General features: G+C 37.5%; 1 protein-coding gene across 17 annotated transcripts in view; it reads left to right on the top strand.

Annotated features, from left to right (window-relative positions):
- The window catches only part of LOC146600868 (histone deacetylase 9), a 307621-nt gene extending 287354 nt beyond the window's left edge, over positions 1-20267 (top strand). For 16 of the 17 annotated variants that reach the window (XM_085316217.1, XM_085316166.1, XM_085316241.1 and 13 more), the window contains 6 exons: positions 535-650; positions 6562-6684; positions 9176-9386; positions 9805-10022; positions 17377-17646; positions 18319-20267. In XM_085316217.1, the coding sequence (XP_085172343.1) occupies positions 535-650; positions 6562-6684; positions 9176-9386; positions 9805-10022; positions 17377-17646; positions 18319-18375 (995 nt within the window). In that variant the 3' untranslated portion in view covers positions 18376-20267. Of the gene's footprint in view, positions 1-534; positions 651-6561; positions 6685-9175; positions 9387-9804; positions 10023-17376 lie in introns of all 17 variants that reach the window. The other variant, XM_085316149.1, reaches the window with a different exon arrangement.
- The last annotated feature ends 5631 nt before the right edge of the window (positions 20268-25898 follow it).

Raw genomic sequence — 25898 nt, 5'->3', positions numbered from 1 at the left:
GTGTGTATTTTACCGTTATTACTTATGTATATAAAGGTTAGTTTACAGCAGACTACTACTCCAGCACCCTTTCCAAACAGTAAGGGAATGGCAGGAGGCCTCATGAATTGATGACATGTTATCATGACCCTTGCAAGCTGGCTATCTCTGTCATTCTGATCTCTTACAGAAGCAGGGCACTATGCAATTAGAAAGAAAAGACTTTCTTTTCTTTTTATTGATTACAYGTTCAATGCCTGTATCTCTGCCTGCTACTGAATATCATACCATCCTTGTGGGGGGAAAAAAACAACCAAAAAACAAATTCACCTTTTGTGAAGAAGACAGATCAGAAGGGAAAAGAACAAGAGTATCTTTCTTTGTTACTGCTGTAAAACTTAAACCAAAAAATTGAGAACAAATATTCGTAACTGATAAATACTCTTCAGCTGCACCAAAAAAAACAACCTATGCCATAAACAATGTACAGTTAGTTCATTAAGATCATGCATTGCCTTTCTATATGAGTTCATGTATACATAATTTGTTTTCCAGAATCCTCAGTCAGTAGCAGCTCTCCCGGATCAGGTCCCAGTTCCCCAAGCAATGGTCCGACTGGTAGTATAACAGAAAATGAAACCTCAATTTTGCCAGCTAACATTCAAGCTGAGGTAAGAGTAAGTGTATACTCTTTACTGATTAGATAACTGCTCAGACGTCTGGATTTGGAGAGATTTCAAATTTCAGTTTGATGGTACTCACAAGTATTACTCAGTTGGAGCAGTTATGATTATCAGGGTACCAGGACTCTGTAGACGAATGGCAGAATATCTTTGGAAAGGAGTCTGGCCTGTAAAGAGCCAGACTTGGTAATCAAAGTCTAAACGAAAATGGCAGTGATGCTACTGAAACAGTGGGAAGGAGCTATGGAGGGAGCTTGGAAGTATCTTTATTGCAGAATATTAGGAAACAAGTTGGGGGAAAGGTCATGAAGGACGACTGAGACAAGGTCAGTTGAATGTGAAATGAGCAATCGCAACAATATTCAGAGTCTTAGGACTCACTGACCATCTTGCTGGATGAGGTAGTAAAGTGTTAAACCTGTTTTCAGGATCTCTGATTGCTGTAGGTAGAATGGACGAGGCGTCTGGCTTCTCTGTTGGCACAGTCAGAAGAGGTGCATGACGCAGAACTCTTAATGCAGGATTTTCACATGAGAAGGAGTGACTTAGGCACTGGTGACTCTAGTTCATGTGGATTAAGGCATTTCCAGGTTCATATGCCTGCTGAAGTAGTTTTGCTTAATTCCAATATTGGAGTTAGAAGACTAGGTCATTTTTCACGTCTGCCCTTAATTTTGCTGTATCTCAGTTTCCTCATCTGTACAGTACTTATCCACACAACTGACATGCCCAGAGTCTTTGATAATTTTTTCATAAAGTTGATCTTTAGGTCTAAGGGTGGATCCAAGGACGGAAGGAACAGTAACTATTTATTATTCTGTTTTGTCATGCATGCCTATAATAATAGGCATGTAGGTGCTAAATAATTTGTGAGAAACCTCATTTACTACAGGCATTCTTAAGTCAGGCTTATCTGTGGCAATATTGTAAAAGGACAATAAATATATTCTAAGAGAAAATGAAATTCAAACATATTCTGTATCTAGTACCTATACTTACAGCCATTTTTGCTTTGGTGGCAAAGTTTTCTATTAATTGTTGCTTTATGATGTTTATGTTAGAAAAATTGCATAAGGAAATGTGATTTAACAGAGTTTTAGCTAATGGAGCTATTTCTCCAGGTCAGTGGCAGGACATTCACCTCAAAAAAACCTGGAATGGGCAGTTCAACCTCCAGCGGTGACTTTTCCCCATAATGAATTAATTGTGTGTGTGAACTATGATCCAGGGGGCAGGTGGGTGACCTCTGCACACTGATTAGTAGCCTCTCTCTGGCCCGTAACCAAAAAGAAAAAAAAATTGCATTGATGGCTAACATGTGGTCTCTCGCCTCATAGCCCCTCTGTATGTGATTGCAAAGAAATTTAAATGATGCAGAGCAAGATACAACATTCAGATTAGATCAGATACTAGTTTGTTGGGATTAAATAGTCTATTTTAAAATTGTGAATGTTTTTGGTAGAAGTATAAAGTTGTAATATGTAGATATTAATGCTGTATTAAACCAGAAATCATATCCAATTGGACGATGAATTAACTGGAGATCAGAGTTACTACTACAACATGGGAAGAGAATAATGTCTCAAACTGAATTTCAGTGCTTGTTACTTTGCATATTTTAGTTTCTGGACACTTGCCCACAGCATTAAGTGACAATTAGAAAGACGTACAGTCTGGTCAGACTAGCAGTCTCTGGGGACATTTGAAAGGCTGTAGCTAGAACCAGCAATTCATTTCATTACTAGGACACTTCGTTGCATATCATTTGCCATGCTATACCAAGCAACAGAAGTTTTAGCCTCATACAACAAATGCTCCAATGAGCCTAAAAGTTCCTTTAGATGTTGAGCTCCATGTACTGGAGTCAGTCACTTAGCTTGCTGGAAGTGTAYTAAGAAGCTGAAACCACTGACTTCCATTTCTGGGTCCAGTCAGAGATTTCTTTACGTCTCTGGTTACTTGATTGTTAATGCTGTGGTCCTGTGGGCTCAAACATTTTTCCATAAATCTCCAGTTCAGTACATTTTAATTTCAATGGGATTTTATTTGGTAGTTTAACAGTAACCAAACTACTACATACTCTTCTCCAGCTCAATATTTGCTGCTAGCTCTCAAAGACTATATATCTAATCAATTTTTCATCAGACATACAAAGCACAGAAGTTTCTAATAATAGGATAAGTGCTCTAAAATCACCCAAAATATCACTTGTTTTGCTGTAATTCTGCATGACTCACATTGCTGTTGTTTCATAATCGTTGTTGTGACATTTGCAGTAAGTGTTGTGCTCATATCTGAGTGGGTGGATAGCCGTGGTTTTCATGGCAGCAAATAAAACACTTTTTGCTGAGGAAAACAGGTTGCTATGACAGAGAGCCATTTACCAGTAAAAACATGAGTCAATACCGTAAATGATCACACTCTGATGCATAGACAGAATTAGAGTGTTATCGGTAGTGAAACGGATTTTTAAAGTATTTTTGCCATATCCATTTGAATAATTAGACTCTTAAGTGGTTTACCCAATGGAAAGGGCAGTCTGGTGGGTAGACGTTTACAATTTTTTGAATGAACAGAAGTGCACTGCAAATGCTACATTTTTGCAGATACTACTTACTTTGCTATCACAGGTCCCATACCAGTACTTTCAGTGTATGCTTTATTAAAACACTGATCTCATTATATGAAACTTAAAAGTTAAACGCAAGTTTTCAATTGCACCGTACAAATGAAATGCTGTTTTTATTAGGCYTAGTTTTCTCCAGCAGCATCAAGGTTCACCACAGCAGCTATTTGTCTCTGGTAGTGTGCCATACACTTTCAGGTCACCTGCTGTGCTGGGACTAAATCTTACTTGCATGAGAAATACAAGCAGGTTTGAGCCGCTGCACAGCATGTCCCTTGAGTTCAGAGGACAACCTGCCTAGGTCATGCGACGTGATTAATGTTAGGTGTGCGCAGCCTGGTGCCAAGCCATCGAAGGCAAAGGAAAGATTCCATCTGGTGTCACGGGGCTTCAGGTCGTGTGCCTTCTCTTTCATTTGCACTTTGGAGAGCAGCGTTTCCTAGAATATCACCTGATTATACAGGAGACATAGATGACATGCAAGGCAGATAAACACATACTTGCTTTATGTAACCTTCTGTTTCTMCTACTCAGCTCTATGAGGTGCTCTTTGCAAGTGGCTAGTGGCAAAGTGGGTATGTTTCTGAACAGCTGGGGATGTCTGCTTCAAATGTTTGTGGAAAGGCACTGCTTCGTTATTGAACTCTAGCAACAAAATAAGTTTTAAGAAATAACTTAATTAACTGTGAATATTCAAAGCCATGACAACCTTACTGAAGCTGCACAGTTTAAAAGTATTAAAGGGAAACCGCTTCCTCTTCCTCACTTTRTGTGTGACATGGACATGTGAAATAGTTGTTGCCACTTCTCAGCCAGCCCAAGTAACAAAATAGAAGTACGATAACTAAATGTAGTAGTGCACAACTATGCACTGSTATATTTATGGTATTTCTATCTTAAGAAAGAAAGCAACTACATTGACAAGATATTTTAAGCAACAGGAAGGAGGATCTGTGAACCCAGTATCTGAAGGGCAGTTGCCTTTATTTGCCAATGCAGACCACTAGGTTTTCAWGGTGAAGGACCATGCCTTAGCCTTTGTGCTCCCAAATAACACTGCTGGCATCTCAGTTCCGTGCCACTATCATCTCAGGGTTTTTTCAACAGTGTAAAAGGAGAAGCTGCAGCTGGGGACATGTARTTGTACCTCAACATATTTTGGACCATGCAGATGGATCCATGCAGGTAGACTCCTAAAGTCTTTTTCAGAGACAGAGTTTATCTGTCATTTAAGCAAATATTACTGATTCTTTTAAATCAGTTATTTACCACACAAAAATGATCAATTAGTAGAGGTATTATATATTAGAAGTAAATACTGTAATTAATAAATTCATATTTTTAATATTAAACTTTCATGCTACATAACACGATTGATTTTGCTTCTTATAGCAATCATGCTTGGCCTTAATGCAGTGGGAACGAGTTCTGCTGCTTCTCTAAACCCTACTGCTGTTTCATTTGCTAATTCAAATCTTAAAAGGTAGCAGTAGCATATTTAAAACCAAAAAAGAAACATGTATTTTTGGAGTAGCTCTGTGTAGCTATTGCAGTCAGTACAAATGTGATGATGTTGTAGAAGGTGCCTTGCAGCTGCTACAGCATCCTTTTTCAGTTAAATTTTTGTAGCCTGCCTCAATAATATCTCTGTAGTTTGGACATGTTTGGTTTAATAATGGTCAAAGGTGGGTGTTATCAAGGCAAGGCACTGTTAGCCAGGAATTAATGTAACATACAAGTGAAGCTTCTTTGTTTCCTATACTATCTGTTGACATTCCCTAGGTACCAAGAGAAAATTACAGAGATAGACTTCTACTGTTATTGTCTCAGTGATAGGTCATATCTCCAAACAAACTGTATGGGGAAGGTTATGTTTTGGAATAACATCCTGTGTTTTTGTGCTTAACCACTTTTCATTGATGGTCTGAGGTTGCATTGTATCAGCACAAAGTATTTTACAGAGTTAATTGATATTCCAGGTTTGTCCAGGGGAAAATCTACAGCTCCCCACAACATGCTTGACAAGTTATTATATTTACTTTAGTCAAAGCCCGAGTGTGCAGTATCCCTCTTGGAGGTGGTCTATTATTGGAGTCCCATATGCTTTTTGTTTGGGAAGAAAGCAGTCACTGTGTCATACTGTTACACAGGGTATTCTTTTTCAAGGATGTTGGTCCCTTGGGGACCATATCATGCCAGAGTTCCTAAGTCTAATAAGACCTTTGTAGCTCTTATTGTGTTAAAGTTCTGGGAGGGAAGCAAGAGTTAAACAGAAAGTGTAATTCAAGCAACTATACTAGACCACATGTTGAAAAACATGACTGTTGAAGCAGAGAGGCAAAGGCTTCAAAAAGATTCCTATTGTGGTAATGTAACTTTTTATATTTCTTCCCAATGAATCTGAAATGGGAAGGCAATGGGTGATCTTTGTTGAATGTCCGTTTTTACTTGACAGTGATTAAAAATATATCAGAATTCCATGTCCTTGAAAACTATGTCACAAGGATTCAAAACAAATGTTAAAGACTTTTAGTTGAACAGAATTAGGAAATCTGTGCAGGCATATCTCACCATCAGAGAATGATGGGACACTATTTCTATATATGCATACATATATAGAGAGGGACAGAGTACATTTGTTTTAAATGGAAGGTGTGGCAATTCTGCTTAAGCTGGTACCCTAAATTCCCACATAAATAGAACTAAATAATGTGACTGAAACATCCTGATATCAAATTAAGAATTAGAAAATACATGGTCTATTTGTGACCTGCATTTCATACTTCACAATAAGAATTTTAATAATCATGGTAAATAAAGGTCTAATACATTCACATTCAATGACACCTTTGGTTTGGCTATCTATAGCTTCATATACCTTAAGGGATGAATCTTCAAAGGCAAACTGTACTTTACAGTTTATCTCACAGTCCTTAATATATTGGCTAAATTCCCACTGAACTTATAGTAGTGAACTTCTAGTAGGTGATGAGAGAAGAGATGGTCTAGGCATCCTCAAGATTTTGGTTTTGCATAGAATTTGATTTACTAACTAAGGCATTATCCCAGACAAACCCCAGTTGTTTTCTTAAGACAGGAAATATTAATAGCTTTTTTAGAGGGACAGTACTTTTTCTTATCTGGAACCCCAAAGGGACGCAAACCAATGTATGATACATAACAGGCTTTCAATGTAGCAGGATAACCAAGATAGAGTAACCAAGATAAAAAGCTTGGAGATTATACATCTGTTGTTTTTCTGCTTTATTCCAGCATCTGGTTTCACAGCAACGTCTTTTGATACAGGAAGAATCAGTGAACTTGCTGAGTCTGTACACATCCCCTTCTCTACCCAACATTACCTTGGGACTTCCAGCCGTACAATCTCACATCAGTGTAAGTGACAAGTTTAAAACATTTCTGTCTTCCAGGAAACCTACTGTCTGCCTATTCTCTTTTTTTTTAGCATTTGGAATGTAAGCCATTCAGAGTAGGAAACACACCTTTCTTTGCAGGGGCAACATCTGAAAATCTAAGATCATGACCTGAAGCAATAATCCTTCTTAATAATAAATAAACAAATACCAGTATGGAGCTTAGCAAAGTATAGGCCAGACACATTGTATTTGTATCTGCAAAAGAAATACCTGATTTCAGACATGGTGAGGAAATGCATATGAGGAGACCATATAATTTCAACTTTTATATTAAATGATTTTGGGTAAATGACTGATGGTACCTGGTAAAGTACAACACCAGTAACTATTTTTACAGTGAGATTCCAGTAACAATCTAGGCTGGTATGGATCATAATAGGGGGAGTATCTTGTATTCCTGCAGGTAGGCTTGTTATTTGAGGGGTGTACTGTCAATCACTACAAATAAAATAAGCAGATATGGAAACAACTTTTGCTTTTTTATTGACCGGTTACATTCCTATGGCCTTTGTTCAAGCCTCAGCAATCAACTTACTTTATTTGTAGCGAAACTGATGTATGAAATGCATGAAAACACAGTTGTGGTATTTGGAGTACTTGGAGTACTGTGTCCAGTTCTGGGCTCTCCAGTATGAGAGAGACATGGAGCTACTGGAGAGAGTCCAGCGTAGGGCTACAAAGATGATCAGAGGGCTGGAGCACCTGCCCTATGAGGAACGGCTGCAAGAGCTGGGCCTCTTCAGCCTGGGGAAGAGAAGRCTGAGGGGGGATCTTATCGATGTGTACAAGTACCTGAAGGGAGGGTGTCAAGGGGACGGGGACAAACTCTTTTCAGTTGTCCCGTGTGACAGGGCAAGAGGCAATGGGCAGAAACTGAAATACAGGAAGCTCCATCAGAATATAAGGAAGAACTTCTTTACTGTGAGAATGATGATGATGATTCTGTACAACAATGTATGAATTGTGAAAAAAATTTAGCAATTTAGATTTCATAAAATATGAATCGGTAGCTTCTATAGAAATTCTAGCTTTATAAATAAAACTTTCCAGTGTATAAAAGAATATGCATYCTACTATGGTTTGTGTTAAGTTCTGTTTAATTCCAGTGCTAAATATAGTTCAAATTTCATGTCATTTTATGGCTTTTTCAGTACATGCAATGTTCTCACCAATAATATATTGCTGCAGTCCAGCCTTTTAAGCTCAGATAGTGACCTTTGCGAGGAAAATTGTGTAAGCTCTAAATCAGTTCTCTAGAAGCCTTTCATGAGATATTTATAAGCAAATTATTGTTTTTAAGGGATGGAAAAWTTGAACTAATCATGAAAAGTAATGCTTACTTTTCCAAACCATATCATCAAAAATTTCCTAGCTAATTCACAAAACATAGAACTAGGTTCAAAGAAATTTTATAACATTAACAAAGGAAATGAAAATATCTTTAATTTTCTCACTCAAATCCTAAGAGCTTTTGATGTGGTCAGCTAGCACCAAATATTACTTTTGGCATTTGAAAAAACAAAGGGGTTGATTTATGCAAGTAATGTTTATTTCTGTTACTAGAATAAGTAGTCGTAAACTGTAAAGTTTACTTTGGTGTTTGTTTTTCAGAGAAGGGTAATGGCAGAGTATGAAGTAAGCATATGCCCCAAAAGCCGTTTGTCTCATTAGAATATGTGGAATTCAGATGATCAGAGCTACGTTTTCTACCATGACATTCCATTASTGGTAACCTGCAGGCCTCAACATATTTTCCTGTTAGACCAAAGCCTCCCAAAATTGGGCCTCCAATCAATAACTAAGCAATTTATGGGGGCATTTTAAAATGCCACACATGTACAAGAGCTCTTGATGATTCAGTAGATCAGAATTTTTTACCATAAAAATTTACTTTGCAAAAAGGATAACTTCATCTGTGCTGTCCTTCAGAGAGTCAGGGAATGCTCCTGGAAACGTAATAGCTTACCATTACTGCAGGTAGTTATTTTGTTTTACTGATTAATTTGCTGTCTGATGGAAGATTATGTTAAAAACTGATTCCTGCAGAATTCAAGTTCAGTGTAAACTGTTTCCTCTGATCCTCTCTTTTCCTGCACAGGAGACTGTGGAAGATCTTTCAGGATTTTAAGGATAGGTCTCAGTCTTGTCATTTGATAATGTTCTAATAGTGTAATTATCTAATAATCTAATAATGTTGTAATCAGTAGTTTCTTCTGCTTTGGCTTGTATTATTGATTTTTTTTTCAAATGATTCCATTACTCAGTTTCTCATGGTGCTAAATTTAACCGGCATGCTCCTCCTCCCTTTTCATCTTACAGGCAAAGGGTAAGGCAGAGATTTTAAACTTTTTTTCCATTCAAAAGTATGGCATCAGACCATCTAATTATGTGGAGTTATAAAARACTAGGTCTATGAAAAGCATTTACCAGTGCCATTGTTTTTTTGACAGGCTTCATCGTCATTCAAAGAAAAACAGAAGGGAGAGACCCAGCCGCTCAGACAAGGAGTGGCCTTGGCTGGACAGTATGGGGGGAACATTCCTCCCRCTTCAACTCATCCCCACGTTGCTTTGGAGGGAAAGCCAAATAGCAGCCACCAAGCTCTTTTGCAACATCTGTTACTGAAAGAACAAATGAGACAGCAGAAGCTTCTTGTGACTGGTAATGATCAAGGCTTCAATACAGTATTAATTTTAGGTGTTTTAATGACATTTTATTTGCTTTAAACTGAATGTGGTAATATAGATTCTACAGGTCTTRGCCATTGCAAGAAGCAGAAGGGTGGGAGAAGAAAGTACAGTGTCTTTGTTTTGTTTACCCACATTAGTGATCTCTGCTCCAGTCCTTTAGCATGAAAGAATTCAGTGATTACAGAAAAGAGAAAATGTTTACTTCACTGCATTCATTTGCAGCTGTTGAACTTCCCAGTGTGGCTAGGCATGTGATACATGGCCCACTGCATCAGTGTTGATGCAAACCTCTGCAATATACCCCCCTACTTCTTRCTGAGAGATTTCTCTTCTGTTAGATCTACTAAATTATTATTCTTCACACTGGAGTGAGTATTGCTGTTTTGCAGGAGCGGTTCCTCTTCATCCTCAGTCTCCTTTAGCAGCAAAGGAAAGAGTCTCACCTGGCATAAGAGCTGCCCACAAACTGCCTCGTCACAGGCCACTAAATCGAACCCAGTCAGCTCCTCTTCCTCAGAGTACTTTGGCCCAGCTGGTTATCCAGCAGCAACATCAGCAATTTTTGGAGAAGCAGAAACAGTACCAGCAACAGATCCACATGAATAAGGTGAGTTCCAAAAGTAAGGGCTTTCCACTAAACTTGAAGATTGAAAAGTAATAAGGGAGCACAGTACTGGTACCATATTGTAGCTGACAGTAGACAGGTTATTGTACAAGTACCTTGTTTATATATATTTTGTGTGCATTGGTATAGATCTTCATTTTCAGCTTGCAGAAAAATGATACAAAATTAATTTTTAGATGTTGACATCAATGAAAATATAATTCAGTGAAATAGAGATCAAATAATGTTACAGTTTTAAATTACAGTTGGCTTCTTGYTGAACAGGTGAATGATGCCATACAGATTATTGAATTCCTATTCAACTTTTTTAATTGCCTTTTCCAGTTTCAGAAAGCATTCCATTCAGCTGCCTTCAAATCATATGTTAAGCTTACTCATTATGCAATAGTATGTGGAGTATGTATATAACTCATTTGAAGTCAGTCAGCTGATTAAATGTCTTTTTGTGTAAGAAATTCATTGATCACCTGAAAAAAAATAAAATTTAATCAGCTTCCCAAGATGGCTCCTTGTCTTTAAATTGATTAGTAACATTAATGTTCYACGTGGCAGTATAAACTCAATACCRAAAAATGAGAAAAAGGAGCAGGTGCTATTTCTAACATCAGATATAGAGTTGAATTCTGCCCCTGTTTCCATGTAGAGTAATACCCTATGCAGGTGGAAGAAAGAACAAAAGGGACCATCCACTAATACACAACGAGCAGAATCTAGATGTATTTACCAGTGCTTCTGCAACAAATGTGATGCTGTTCCCTGCTCTAAAATGTAGATGTGCAAGTAATTAAGTGCTTTAAAAACTTTCTTCTGCACTTATTRGAAAACCTTCCAAAAGTTGTTTGCYAGAGCTCCTAGAATGYRTCAAGGCTATATTAATCATGCATTTTTTTTTTCCTGTTTTATTTAAGAGTGAATTCATAACTATACATAAGAGCCAATGACAAAGAAAAAAAGATGAAAAGTAGGCATTCAGCCCTGGTACCTATAAGAAAATGAAAAAAAAAAAAAAAATCAGGCCAGCTTACTGGGTGAACTTTCCATGGGGTACTGATTTTTTGGAATCTACTAGGAATTCCCAACAAAATTAGAAACAAACCTAGAGTTTAAGTACATAGTTTGTACAGTGGTTTGGTTATTAAATCTTGTCTTAATTAGGAAAAATGAAGACCAGAAAACTTCAAAGTTCAGGGCTGATCCTCTCATGTTAACCCCTCTCAGCTTGGGTGTTTTGATTACTCAACTAGGACTCCAGTTGGCTTTTCTTTGAGTATGYATTCCATATGTTTAATCAAGATGGCATATGCTCATCTTGTAGCCTCAGGTTTTGAAAACATTTCACCTGCCCTCAACTGTCTGAAGAGAAAAGAATTTTTAGTAGTAAAGTACTGAGTCTTTGTGCTGTTTGTGGGTATTCACTGCAAAGTGATCCATTACTGTCCATGCATTCCTCACAAGGGAAAGAACCAAACTTACATGTTTTTGTTAGATATATGCTTATTGACATAAATTTTACCATAACATTCGGGGATATGTGATGTGACAGATAGATACAGTTGTCCTGAATGATAAAATTAAACTTGAGTCAAATAAATCAGACATGAATTATACAAAGAGATTAGGTTGCTTTATTTTAGTTTGACCAGGAATATATTGAACCTCACAAGAGCTAGACTGGATAAGAAACTAAAAAGGCCTAAGTCAGCCTGGAAAACAAGAGGTGTTCTAGACTAGGGAGGAAAGCAACCCACCATTCTTAGGAGAAGTTTGCGCCTGCATCCAGGGAATATATGCCTTTGTTATTTTCCATTGTTCTGTCTGATACTCTTCTGTACATAGGCCATACGAGAAAGTCTGCAAAAATGTATAGTTCACTCCTTTTTGGTCATGGAAAAAAAAATAGTAAAAAGTGCTCAAACATTCTCTTAAAAGGTTGTGTTAAAATGACAGCAAGAGTGATTTTAAGCTGACAGGACTGTGAAATGCCAATTGATCAAGAGCTTAGAACAAGTTTTACTATCTTCAGTTTTTCTTCTGTTCCTCTTTCCTTTCTTTTTTTCCTGATGGAAAAAAAWTTATTTTAGGACTTTAGATTTCAATAGAACCCAATATTTGAATTTTCACCCTGAACTAAGATGATATGGCACATTTCAGCACTCAATGAAAAATCTTTTGGGTTAGATCTTTCTCAGTGGAAATATGGGCRAAATCTTGTTATAACAACAAAAAAGAGGAGAGCAACAATTTCTCCCCCTCAGTCTTATATATGTCTTGAATAAAAAAGCAGTTCTTTCCTTTAGCGAAAGAATATACTTCAGGAGCAAGCCAGAGCTGCTATAAGGCTAGTAACAAGCAAAAATCTAACACAGATCAGAGGTAAAGAATTCCCTGGATCATTGCATTCTGAAAAGAAACAAGTCACTGCCAAGAGGTGTGCCTCTGTCCTTACCAACAAAGAGAAGATCCCCTATGGATTGGTTCTGATCAGCTGTGAGATGCCGGGTTTTTGATGTGGGAAACGGTATACATCTGTGCTGAAGTCTGACATTTATACTTGCGGGATCTAGTACACTGACTTTCTGAAAATATTCTAGCTCAAATGCAGATGTTGACATCCCATCCAAAAATAGGTAGAAACCCTTGTCCTAGCTTTCTGGGGGAAAAAGTAATAATGAATATGCARTAACCTGAACTCCACTTGTCTTTGGGAAGATCGACTTTGCTGTTGTCAGCTTGTATATACTTCTGTTCAGATGACAGCTTATTTCCTCGTAAGGCCTTTTGATCACTATTGTTGAACTTCATTCTGCTCAATAATGAAACTGCACTGTCTGAAAACGCCGATTAGAATTATTGCAGTTGGGTACTGAAAGACTGCTGCTATAATAAAATCTTAAGATCTTGATGTTATGCATTTATCTCTGCATCTGAAAAACTTTGATTCTGCCACTAAAAAAAAAAAGAAAAGAAAAAGAATTTTGATGAAACTAATGCAAGTGCAAAGCCACTAGCAGAGTTCAAGAAAACCTCAGAGTTGATAACGAGAGCAGTAAGAGTCCTCTGCCTTTAAATGTTATTTTTATCACTGCATATGGTGAGTGAAATCTTGCCTCTGTTGAAGCCAATGACAAGCTAGTACTGGCTTCACTGAGACTGAGATTTCATTTGATCAGTRTAGGAATGCTACATGTATTCTTATAATAATATATTTATAGGGTTTTAACTATTTGCAAATATTTTTCTGTGGTAAAATCCTTTGTATAGGAATCGTAAGGATTAAAATAATGGGACAGTTTGCAGTGTGCACTAAAATGTGGGTACAGCATGGAGAATTTTAAAGATTAAATAAGRAGTACCTGAATTTTCAGTTTCATTCAAGTTTAGAGTATCTTTATATGGGAAAAGGGTGATTGGGCAAGACTGTGTGGTGAAAAAATAAATTACAAAAATGTATAGGGAATGAAAATTCATCACTACTTTGGATGCTGTTGCTAATTGACCAGTATTTGTTAATAAAAAAATAACATGGATTCTACTGATTTATTAATGGAAAAAAATAGGAAGATGTCCGTTGTCAACAGGAACATTTTACAGAGACAATTAACTCCAGATTATTCATTCATTGCTTTGATTACTATCTAATGAAATATTGAAGACGGTTTGGATCCAGGCTTCACTTGGAGTAAATAGGCATAATTTTATTAACCATGTCACAACTGAGGTTTTGGCTTTCCAGCTGAGCCATTCTGACTAGCATCTTCTGAAGGTGAGAGGTAGGGGAAATACATTTCTTCTTTCAAATATTTCTAATAATAGGATTTTTTTGGACAAAAAAATAACAATAGCAAAAAATGTGTGGAGCCTGAAAAATTAGACAGAGCATTTTCTCCTTTATTGAGAACTAAYATCTAAGTCACATGGAAGACAATGATTTTGAAAGATAAATAAACCCCTTAGAATTGTTGTACTACATGGGTAACAGAGAAAGCAGCGAGCAGGTGCCATGATGATTCAGTACAGCTAACAACATACACAGCTAATAAAAGGAAACTAATAGCCATGGGAAAGAAGGAGAAAAAGTGTGTTCTATAAGCATATAAACAAGTTCTTTGAAACAACAGCTGTATATTTAAAATAAAAAATCTGTAAGGGAAAGAAATATGTGGTAGGTGTTGCAGGACTATTCTCTGTCTTTTGTCTCTTTGTAAAGACATTTTATTTAAAATGTCTTTGGAAATGATGTGTTTTACAAGAGCTTGTCAGTATAGAGGGGACACAAAGGCAGTGGCTGCAATGGAAAAATTTATAAAATGGCCAATTGCAGTGGCAAAACTATTTATATTTCTTCTTCTATTTTTCTGAACAACCAAGTAGGTTAGTTAGGATTGTCTTTGATATCTTTTTTTTGGTGAGACTCTTAGAGCTGTACAATAGAGTTGGCTTCCGTAAAAGCTTCCTCTCCTGCTGCCACTATTTACTTTGGCTGATGCATATCCCTTACAGTTTAATTTCCTGAAAATAAAAGGAAAAAAATAAAAGTTACATTAGCATGAAGTTATTTTTTGGGTGACTCCTTTACTTGGAATAGCTATAAAAGTAATATGTGCTGGTTTGAGAAGACCAATCTGTACAGTTCTATTTGAATTCATTAGATAAAACASTTTTATTATTATTTTTAAATGTACTCTTAGTAGAGCTCAGATTAAGCAATTATTTTTTCAAAATCAAAATTGTGCATTAAAGCCAGAAGAAAGTCCTGCATTTAACTATATATATATATATGTGTGTGTGTTGTGTGTGTGTGTGTGTGTATGTATGGAAGTTGAAATTTAAAGTGAAGGATTTAAACATCAAGTTAAACAGAAACATCCAGCTGAACAGTGAAAGGACTTGAACAGTGTTTGATGCATGATACTGATATGGAGAAATGAGACAACTGTGGTTTAGCAGACTGGCCAGCAGGGGTGGTTTTACTGGTTTTGGCTTCTACTCTTGTCCTCARCCCCCTTTTATCACTCTTTATTGTATAAGAGGAAATGACTGTATTGCCTCATAGCCCCTTGCCTCCTCCACCTCCCTCTGAACTCCTTGAAGTTCAGCAGATTGTTGCTGAGGTTCAACTTTATCCTCAATTCTTCCATCAGGTCACAATGTAAAGAATTTTTTAAAAAAGATTCTGCATAAAAGATGATGATATTTATGCCCTTTGTGTAATCTGTTCTGAAAATACATATACATTTTCATTTCACAGCATTCTACARAGTTTAATTTGCTTGGTTCCTGCTGTCACTGAAGTCTGGAGCAAATCTCCTACTGACTTCCTTGGTGTGGGAGCAGCCTGCTGCAAATCAGAATGTACACAAATACCACTGTAGTTTCCAAAGCCCCTTATGTCCTTGTATTGCTCCTCTGATTRCATGCAAAAAACCTCTGAAGGTGTTCCATGTGTAGATTAAATACTACAGGACGTAATATGTGCTGCATCAGAAAGCTCAGCAGCACTGGAGATMTGTGCCATATATAGCAGCATGAAGGAGAAAGAGGTTGACATAAAAGTGAAAAAGCATAAAAGAAGGGAGAGCAGTAATGAGCTAAATATGTGTCTTAACTTTGCTGTGGACATGCACCCATTTTCTCTTGGCTCTGCTGCCAAAATAACCCACCTGATGTCAAGGAACTGGCATATGGAACGTTTTACAGATGGATCAGCATCAGTGACTCTTGTAGCTGTATATGATTATCTGTCACACAGATGTTTCAGCTTGTATTTGCTTGCTAGTCAGCCAGCCAAGCAGCCAGCCCTTTCTTATTTTTCCTTACTTGAGGAATGGAGAAGGATCACCCACAGATGTTCACCTAAGTGACAGAAATTAGTGTACCCAATCTGAATACATACAGTTAGCTTCAGTGCCTTCTTGGTCAGCATCATCCCCTAAGAAACAACTGGAAAAGATTTATGGGTTTGATCTGAGAAATTTTCCAGACTTTTCTTATTAAAAGGAGACACTTTGCATTAGTTGCACTAATAAGCATTCCTCAGCTTAGAGCAATGCCACCTGCATCACGAAGGAGACTTGTTTTGGTTTGCCAGTTACAAGAGAAATGGGAAAGGATTTTTGCTTGTTTCTTTTCAGTAAGCCATTTTGCTCCCCTTACCCCCCCCACTAAATGAAGGTTTTGTGTAACTGAAGCCAGTAGACTTCTGCTGTAGAATTTGTTTTTCCATTGATATTAGCCTTAAGCATCAGAGCATCACCTGGACCTGCACAAACAGATCTTTCAGCTCTTCTTGCTGGTTTTGTGTGAATTCCTGAATCCAGCTATAGGCTCTAGCTCTTCATCTGTAGAGAATGACAAACCTGCTCTGCACAAGGGCAGCCTTCTTCTACATGCTTCCACAAACAGAATGAAGCAAAGAACTACAATATCCATGGTTTGTGCCAAAATAGCTTTAGCCAAACCATCCAGTAACTATACTGCTGGCTAAAACTCAGTTTGAAAGACTTAACTGGGGGGACAAACAGAAGGGAGAAGAAGGGGAGAATGTGGTAAAAGATGCTTTTTCCACTCTCAGTATATTTGACCCTGATGATACAAATAATTTTTTGCTTGAAATGAAGGCAGAGGGGGCAGGTGAATAAATGATAATTACTCACTTCATCCTGCAGATGCTTAGGCGTGTGTTTGATTTGTGTTGCTTTCAGTAAGGCAGAGGGTGATGTTTTTTGAATGACATTTGCTGAATCTTAAATAGGAAAGTATAAACTATATTTGACTGCAGCATTGAGGCATGTGGCAGCTGAGCAAAGCTTTATGCTAGCAATCGACCATGTAAAAACACTGTTATCTAGGTAGCTGTGTTATATTGCTACTGCTGAAATGGATACCTGTGCCATGCATGACTGAAGTTGTAGTTTTCCCAGGGAGTCTCCTTGTGCCTGAGGAGGGATGATCAACACTCGCTCCTTGTCACCACTTCTTTGTTGGACTTTAGTGCCTTCAGGCTTTAGTTGGTAGAGAAGCTTGTGTGAACACTCCCTAATTACAGCAAAATTTTAGCGTATTACTCGTTGTGATTGATACGTAATAATTTTTCATTTTTATGATTTATTGCTAGTTTAATATTATTGTATAGCACTCTTTACAAATATAGTATTTTCTACTGCAGGCTAACAAGGGACCTTTTGCTTATGAACATTTTTCCTATACATTAGTTTGTTAGAGGTGCATAGCTACCTGCTTTTATTGTGGGAGCTTGATTTTTGTTGGTGCAAATCTAGCAATTCTTGGTGTTTACCATCAGCAAAAAGAGTAACTGTTTCCCTTCTCCTCCTTCCAGATGCTCTCCAAGTCCATTGAACAGCTAAAGCAGCCTGGCAGTCACCTGGAGGAAGCCGAAGAAGAGCTGCATGGAGATGCCTCAATGCAGGAGGAAGGAGCTCCTGCTAGTGGTGCCAGCATTAGGGCTGAGAGCAGCAGTGCTGGTGTGGATGACAGAATAGGACAGCAGGTGGGGGCTGTGAAAGTCAAAGAGGAGCCGCCCGACAGTGATGAGGATATTCAGACCCAGCAAATGGAATCTGGGGAGCAAGCTGCTTTTATGCAACAGGTAATAGGCAAAGATTTAGCTCCAGGATTTGTCATTAAGGTTATTATCTGAACAGCACATGCATTTTCTAGGCTTTGATAAGCAATTGTGTTTTGATTCACTGAACTAGCAAATCCCAGTTTATCGTTCAAGGAATTTAACAATGACAGAGGTGTTGTATGCACACTTAAAACCATAGTGAAGCTCTTCCTTAAGGCCACTAGTTGAGAGAAATACCTGTTGCCATCTCTACCTAAATCTTTGCATAATAAATAGAATATGTATTAGGCCAGGATTGTCATGACGTCGCTTAGTTCTTGTGAAATGGAATTGTGTCACCTAGCTCCTTGAGAGCAGCAATTGCTGGAATTAGTTTCCAGACCTGATTAATGAAACAGTCTTGTTCTCTGATTTTGAATCCTCTGACTTTTGCTTTCATCTATCTGTATATAATGTATCATACTGTAGTCTTCAACACTGTTAACAATAGGGTATTTTCTTCCCAGTAGACAGGTACTGACTGCTATATTGGTGGTCCCAGGCTTGTGTATAAAGTATACTGTAGAGAAGACTAGAAATACATGGTGGATGTAAAGATGCAAAGCAAGGCACTGTTTAAAAAATGCATTGTTTTCTTTTTTGCACTGCTTAGTTTATTTTTCATTCTGTCTTATTTGATGATACTGTCCACAGAGACATCCTCCAATGAAGCAGATGCAAATACTGGCGAGAAGCAAAATGCAGCATTAGGTTCCAGTCAGATACTACGATATTGCAGGAAAAGCACAGAACTATTATTATTACCGGATATCCAATCACTTGTTTATTTTTTTAAATAAAGATTAATCATACAATATTGCATAACCTTTACYGCTAGGTCTCATGGACGTATTCTAAGCTAATGACTGTGTATAAAATGCCAGCTTGGCAAAAGGCAAACGCAAGTCGTTGCAGAGTATTTTACAAACGCTGGAAAGCGAAGTGCGTTGAGCTAGTGTGCATTTTCAGAAAGCTGGGGTCCTTGTGGTTGCTGGAAAATCAGGCAGAGCAATGCTGGATGCAGTGGAAGGCACTGTTTATTTAAGTCGCTACTTTGTCAGGTCCCTGCTGTTCTCCTGCAGAAAAGCGATTCYGCGAGGGGGAACAGGAAATGCCTTATGGAAACAGGAAGCCCAAGTGATTCATGTGCTGAGGAATGTAAGGCAGGGGGAACGGGCTAGTGTTCGCTCTGTTTTTAAAGGCACTCTATGAATTGATTTATTGTCAAAGAAAATAACAAAGCAAGTAGGGAAATTGTTAAGGAAGCTTTCCAGTGAAACATTTCCTTCATATTCCCTTTTGATATGTTTACCTTGTTTTATAGGTTTACTTTTGTTAAGCTCGTTAAAGATTCATTGTATTAAGACCCCCTTTAATATGGATAAGCCCAAATTGACCTGGAATCCTTGTCAGGTTTTTTTTTCTATTAAAAATATTTATATTTCTAAAGCTAAGGTATTTTAAGGTGCAGTATCCTGTTTCAAAAGAGATAGCTGTTTTGCCAAACGTAGAAATTGTTCTAATATATGCTATTAGCATGTGTTGTTTACATTTTGCTCTAATATTATTAAATCTCTCATAAAATGTTACAACTTCTAAAGATACATTATCCTTTTTATTAAAAAGATCTCCAAACAAATTAAATGACTAAATAGTTGCTATAAAATGAAAGGCTTCCTGAAACATTAGATCATCTTTTATAGGAAAGATTTATTAATTGACAAAATGCAGGTGTTTTTTTATGTGTGCTTCATATTTTAATAATAATCTTTCACCATCTTGGATTGAAAAATCACATTCACTTTCAAATATTTTACATATATAGAGATGAAATTGTATATTTTTCCCGTTCTGTATAATTTCTTTTTCTTTTGCCTTGTCAAAAAGGGATAGTGCATCTTTTAAGTTACATTTTATTTGGGGAGAAACTTGCAAATGAGAAGACTTTTGTACGATATCACTTCAAATACGTGTATTCACAAAGGACAAAAGATATTTTTATAATGTCATTCAGGTGACAAGCCCCAGTACATTAGTGGAGTTCAACTTCAAAATCTTTCAAATTCAGATAAAATTAGAGAAACTACCTGGAAACCAGTGAAAAGGAAAACTGGGTTTAAACAACCACATTTCTAATTGATAATTGTCTCTTACGTTTTAAATCTACTGTATTTATTATAATTTACACCCTTAGAGGTGATCTCTTGTTTTGTGTTGTAAATATATTCTGTTTGTATGTTCCCTTTTTTTGCCTTCTGATATAAGTCTCTTCCTTTCTCAAATAAAGTTTTTTTTTTTAAAAGATCCCTTTTCAGATATTTGACTTTGTGTAAAGTTGATAACTTAGTTGTGCTTTTGCTTTTGTATAACCAAATGTGCTTGCTACACATTATTGAAACAATTGAAGTTTTCAGGAGCAACGTTTTAATTACACTATTTTTACAATGATTACACAAAGTCTATTTTTGGTCTCTTGTTTCATCTTTTATCAACCATTATAAGTTTTAGTGAATGTGGAAATACTATTGATGCATGCTCGTTTTCCCATCATGGCATTTGTCTTGACCATGTGATCATAAATAACACCATTTTGGAAAGATAAAGGTGAATCCTGAGTTCTTGGCTCCGAATTATCCAAAATTTGGATGAACTGAAATCATCTCCATCACATTTATGAAGTCGATCTAGAACCCAAACATTATTCATCTGAAACTGAGCTTATAGTGACCTTTCTGATATTCTTCAAACCTTAGCAAAACTAGAGGCCACCTATAAATGTGCTGGGGGGGGGGGTGAGGACAATCTTTGCAGACTTTAAAGCAATTATGGAAGAATCCTACCTCAGAGAAGCTCCTAACTATCTCTGTAAAGATGTTAAGTGCTCTCCCAGTTTGTGGCATTTCCTGAACTTTGACTCAGCTTTACAGAGGGAAACATTGTATGCATATGACCATCTCTATTGCTAAAATACATACTATTACTGCCACAAGAGTTCAGAAAATTGTTRCTTTCTATTTAATCCTATCATTTAAATTGCATTGGCTCTTAACTACTTTGATTCTGGTAGCATTTGACTAAAATAAAATGCTTTTAGCAACATGAATATGCAAGAATATYTATTTCTGTAAATACAATTAAATAATTTTCAGTTGTAGAACAGCAAAAAAAATGGTTTATCAGTAATACATGAAAATTACTAGATAAAAAAGTCAAGTTTTAGCTTAGCAAAGCTTAAGTAGTGTTAACAGTAAAACACTGTATTATTTGCCCTATAGCTTATTACATATTTGGATGCAGATGTCTGTAAATTCTGTTAACAAGAGTGATTTTATTGAGATGTCTTTTGTTTAAATACTCATGTCAGAGTTAGAAGAGCAGCCTTAAATATTTTCAGTTATCAAAATTCCTGCTTCAGAGGCTGTAGCTAAGTTTTTTAAAAATATTTATTTACCATGCATCAGAGCACCCACAATAAAGAAAGCAATCATAATTTGATAGAATCCACAAGTCATATTTTCTTCCAGGAATCATGTGCATCTGTTTTTGGAGCAGCAAGTGCTTATTCTGCCCTGTTTGTCCAGAAAATAAAGCCAGTACGTGTGCCAGTTTAGAAGTTTACTAAGAAATTTACTTAGAGTTTACATTTACTAYTAAATGAGGGAAAAAGCTTCATAATATTTTTATATTCAAGATTTTATTCAAGATAATATTTATATATTCAGTTCATTACTGGACTATAGTTACTATAACATTAGCCTTCCCCCCTCCATCTTCTGACATTAACAAAATAAGTTTAAAAGCTGAWTTCCTCAGCAAAGCAGGAGCTTTTTAGACACTACCACTGCTCATCTTTTCTATTCAACAGTTCATTCATGCACTGTCTTCATTCCATCGTCGTCRTCATCAAGATTTCTAAGACTCCTTGTTGATTAATCCAGCTATACCCTGTTTTTGTCTTCACTGGCATTCTAAGGTAAAATTTGTATTCATTAGTCTCAAGGACCAATCTAAAAATGTTTACTTATTTCTCCCCCTTATGCACTTYATAATTTGCAGCCAGAATTAGTTAAGCCAAGTTAATTTACTTATTGTATTCTGTCCCACTAGCAGCATGTCTTACTTATCCACTTAAGAAATGTTTGTTTGCTTTTCATTTATTTGTTTAGTTTCTGATTTCCTTATGCAATTCCCATCATCTGGGTGGCAGAGGTACTTCTGKACCTCGTTTCTCAGTGGAGATCAGAACTTTATATGCTGACTTACTCAGGCAAGGAGATCATCATTGTGGATAAAATTATCTTCTGTATTTTCTAGTGCAATCCATTGATTTTTGTGGGATATACCATTGCATGTGAATTGCACTTAGAATTAGAATTAAAAAAAAAAAAAAAAAGTAGCTCAGAACGCATAGCCAGTGATAAGGCTGGACAGTAGGACAGTAGGGATTCTTGGGGTCTGGGCCCTGTTTACCCACTCATATTCACAAGAACTGGGGTGAGGAAGCCTTTCGGCATACCCCTGGTTTGCTGAGCTCAAGTGTCARACTCCTTTTGCTTATTTTGATTCTGGCCCTGTAGCTGATGTAGCCCATAGTGGACAACCCCCCATTCTGCATGCATGCGCACTGAGCTCTTGAAGACCCAGGGGTTGCCTCAGCATCAGCTGAGGGTGAAAAGGATATGAGCTTAGTAACTYGAAATCATTCTTCAGCGACACCTAATTCTTTGTTATGGCTACCTGGGGGCTTTATCACTAGAGTTGTTTTGACAGACCAGATAGTTACTTGTAAGTGATTCAGTGCCTTAATTAACTGATTAAATGAGCTGGTTTGAATTCGGCTGTGGGGCCTTCCTAGCAYTTGTTTTAATCTTCCGTAGCTGCCTTAAATTGACTGTATTCACTCTAGCTGTATGTAGCCCTGAAACATAAGGAAGGTTGTTGGGAAGATGCTCTCTTCAAAGTGCCCTCTGCATATTTGGTCCTTCCAAGCTAATAGCAAGGTACATTTTTGGCTTTGAAGAGTGCTGGGTCTTCAGACCCAGAAGGGCAGGTGAAATGATAGAAATCTARTTTTTGAATGCTGTCAGGCTTCTAAGGAAATCTTCAATTTCCTCTCCTTCCTCCACAAACGAGGAAATAACAACAGTCCTATAACATATGAGCTCAATTTACTTTCTTTTGCTAGGCTACCTTAGTTGTCTACTTTAACTGTGCAGAAAGTAAGAGGGGCTTTAACCTTGTACCCCTCTGCCCTTCTTCAGTTCCATCAATACACTGTCCCARAGCAACACCTGAATAATGCAGGCTAGCATGATGATTTTTGAGCCATAGACTATCTCCAGAAGGAGGAAAAGGGATCTAAGGATCATATCAAAATGTGTGATTCATCTACATGCAGGGAAGCCCCATCTGAATATTTAGATAGCTTTCTGTCTTCTTGAGGTATCATGCTTTTAACTGATGGTCAAAATGTAGATCTATATCAAACGATACACAAAGAATAATTCTTTTCTATATGTCGATTCTATGTGAGARTGCATCATAATGAAAACTTTTCTGAGCAATTTTTCTTTTCTATTTGTATTTGAAAACAATCAAGATTTTCTGATCATATCAAATTCAGTGTCCTATGAATGCCAAGGAGATTGTTATTTTCATTTGCCTCTCCTATCGGCTTTTGCAACTGATGGTTTACAGCAAGGCTTATTTTATTACATAATGAAATTGAGAAAGGATGTATTTGAGCAACCATATGGGATTACAATGTGACAAWTTTTTTTCACTTCACCGATACCTGCATTGAATAGTGTTCATACTGCTTTTATTTTTTTGACTCAAAATTTTGTTATGCTTATTTTCTTCCTTTGGGTACTTGAGATATAGCACCTTGATTACTGTAGTAGTCCCTTCTGTCAGAGAAAGAGCATGTAAGGAAACCTCTGGGGCAACACTAGGCAAAATTACTTATTCAYGGATACATAACTAGCATGAGTTGAAAGTTTCTAAGTCCAGATCCTAGTAATTATCGCTTCACATTTTGACAGTCAGATGATATTACTTTCATACCATTAGGCAATTCATCATTTCTTGTATCAGACAGTATGATTTTTTTTTATTATTGTCATTGAATAGGATTATGTGTTCTTGGAAAGCTGCTTTGTTAGATGCTTCATTTTTGGAAGAATTCTCTTTTGACCTCTGAATGTTTCTGTCTCTCGCTGTCGCACACATGCACACATTTTCATTTTCTTCCTTCCCTTAAAATRTGAGTGTGAATAAATGTGTTCCTCAGTATACTGCTGGCTAAATCTTAATAAAGCTCTGTTTTTTAATGTCCTGGAAGAGAAGGCCAGCTTGAATAGCTTTGAGACRTAGGTGCTCTAATGTAGAAAGCAGTACATAATCTGTCTCCCTCATGTTCTGGCCTGTGACCTTTGGATCCCCAGGAGATCAAGGAGGTCTTTCTGTTCGTTCTGCCTGTATTTCCTCAGCAGAGGAGCTTGTGGAAGGTGCAGCTATGAGATTGCAGCAAGGCAGCAAGCATGAGGGCTAAGAAGCCTGTGCTCAGGTTTGCTGTAAAAAAGCTTTTGTCTTTTGATTTTGCACTCATCAAGAAGAGTGCTGCAGTATTTTTAGGTAGCAGTTTGCAGATTTTTAAAGCAGATCTCTTTTACAGTGCATTTAGYAAGACCCAAAATGGGCATTGGGCAGAAGGAACATCCTGCTGTTGGGAAATGCACTCCCTCTATGCGCAGAAGGATGGATAACTACTGAGAAGACTAGTCATTCTTTCTCCTGGATCATTTTCCTAGATCTTCCTTTACTGAAAATACAAGYTTAAGAGCTATGACGAAGCCAGCTRCCTGATGGCACAGAGACAAGTGGTGACCAAGATGCCCTCAGTTCTCACCAGTTTTGATCTATTTTTGAAACCTTACCTTAGGACATCAAAGGCTCTCAAGTCTAACTGCATATCACTTGATATCTCCCTTTCTTTTCAGAAAATCTTTGTTCTCATTTTTATAGGTCTTTTGTCATACTTTCTAGKTAGTTCCCCCATTTTGAAATAATAAACTAAATCAGTTTCTGCACAGTTTATAGTTTTCTGAAGCTACTGACTTTATTCAAAGGTCTTCAAAGCCTATTGATGTTTCTGACTGAAAAATAGAAGTGGCAGCACTAATACAGGTGTCATCACCACAGGCTCAGCCCAGGGATACCTCACTTCAACAGCTCACCTCTGGCCATTTCTGGAAGCGAGTAGGCATCACTAGAGCTAGCAATTTCAGTTAAAAATGCATTCAGCTTTGCCTTTTGTGCCATCTGAAAGGGACTGTTTTTGTAAAGATGTCCACCCSTTGCAGAAAGGCTAGGGGAACACAAACAGAGGCAACGCAGGAACAGCAAAGGAAAGGAAAGGAGCAAGACTTCATTTCTTCAGTGAGAGACTGAGAATGAGCGGGGAGAGTTGTTTATCTGTGTTGAGGGATAACAAACTGACCAGGCAGACTGCTCAGAGCACCAATGCGCTCTCTCCTTTTTACATACTTTCCTAGGTCCTCTCTGAGAAGCTTGAATTGAATGCTGTCAGGTTAGGTACTGTCASTTTTATAAGTGGCTGGGACCTACATGTGAAAGAAGCAATCCTCTCTTTCACCTCCGTTGACCCTTTCCCTCCAGAAAAAAAACAACACACATTAAATCAGTTTCATTTTTYAGTTGTGTGGATTTGCAAAAATCAGCATGGTTTGGTGAGCAGATGAGCCAGGGATGGCTCGGTCAGACAGGACTTCTGCACTGTGCAGTTAACACCCTGAGGCCCATGTGCACGCTCAGCTCACACCAGGTTGCACCTTCTGGGTCCGGTTCTATGAAAGACCCAGTCACTATGCTCTTGAACCTTACACTGCTTCACTGGCAAGGGGCTACATCAGCCAGCAAACACCAAGACTTTTTCAGGCRGTGAAGTCTGTATAAAGCATATTCAGGCAGAGAACAAGCAGAGGGTTCTCCTCCGGGGGATGCCAGAGCCCCAGGGAGGCAGCARCCATGGAGCTGCTGTTGTAAAGGTTTGCTTCAGTGGGTCATCACAAAAAGAAAGTTTCACAATAGTTTCCTTCATATATATCTGGATTCAGTAACCAATCCTGAAGGCCATGAATAAGTGGTTCACTTAAGCCTGAAAGGATACTTTGAATTTATCCGGACAATTATAGGAAGAAATAAATGTTTGG

This window comes from Rhea americana, unplaced genomic scaffold, assembly GCF_003343005.1.
Source record: "Rhea americana isolate MKP2758 unplaced genomic scaffold, rheAme1 scaffold_112, whole genome shotgun sequence".
NCBI classification, from domain to species: Eukaryota; Metazoa; Chordata; class Aves; order Rheiformes; family Rheidae; genus Rhea; species Rhea americana.
This window is presented reverse-complemented; position numbering and strand designations above follow the sequence as displayed.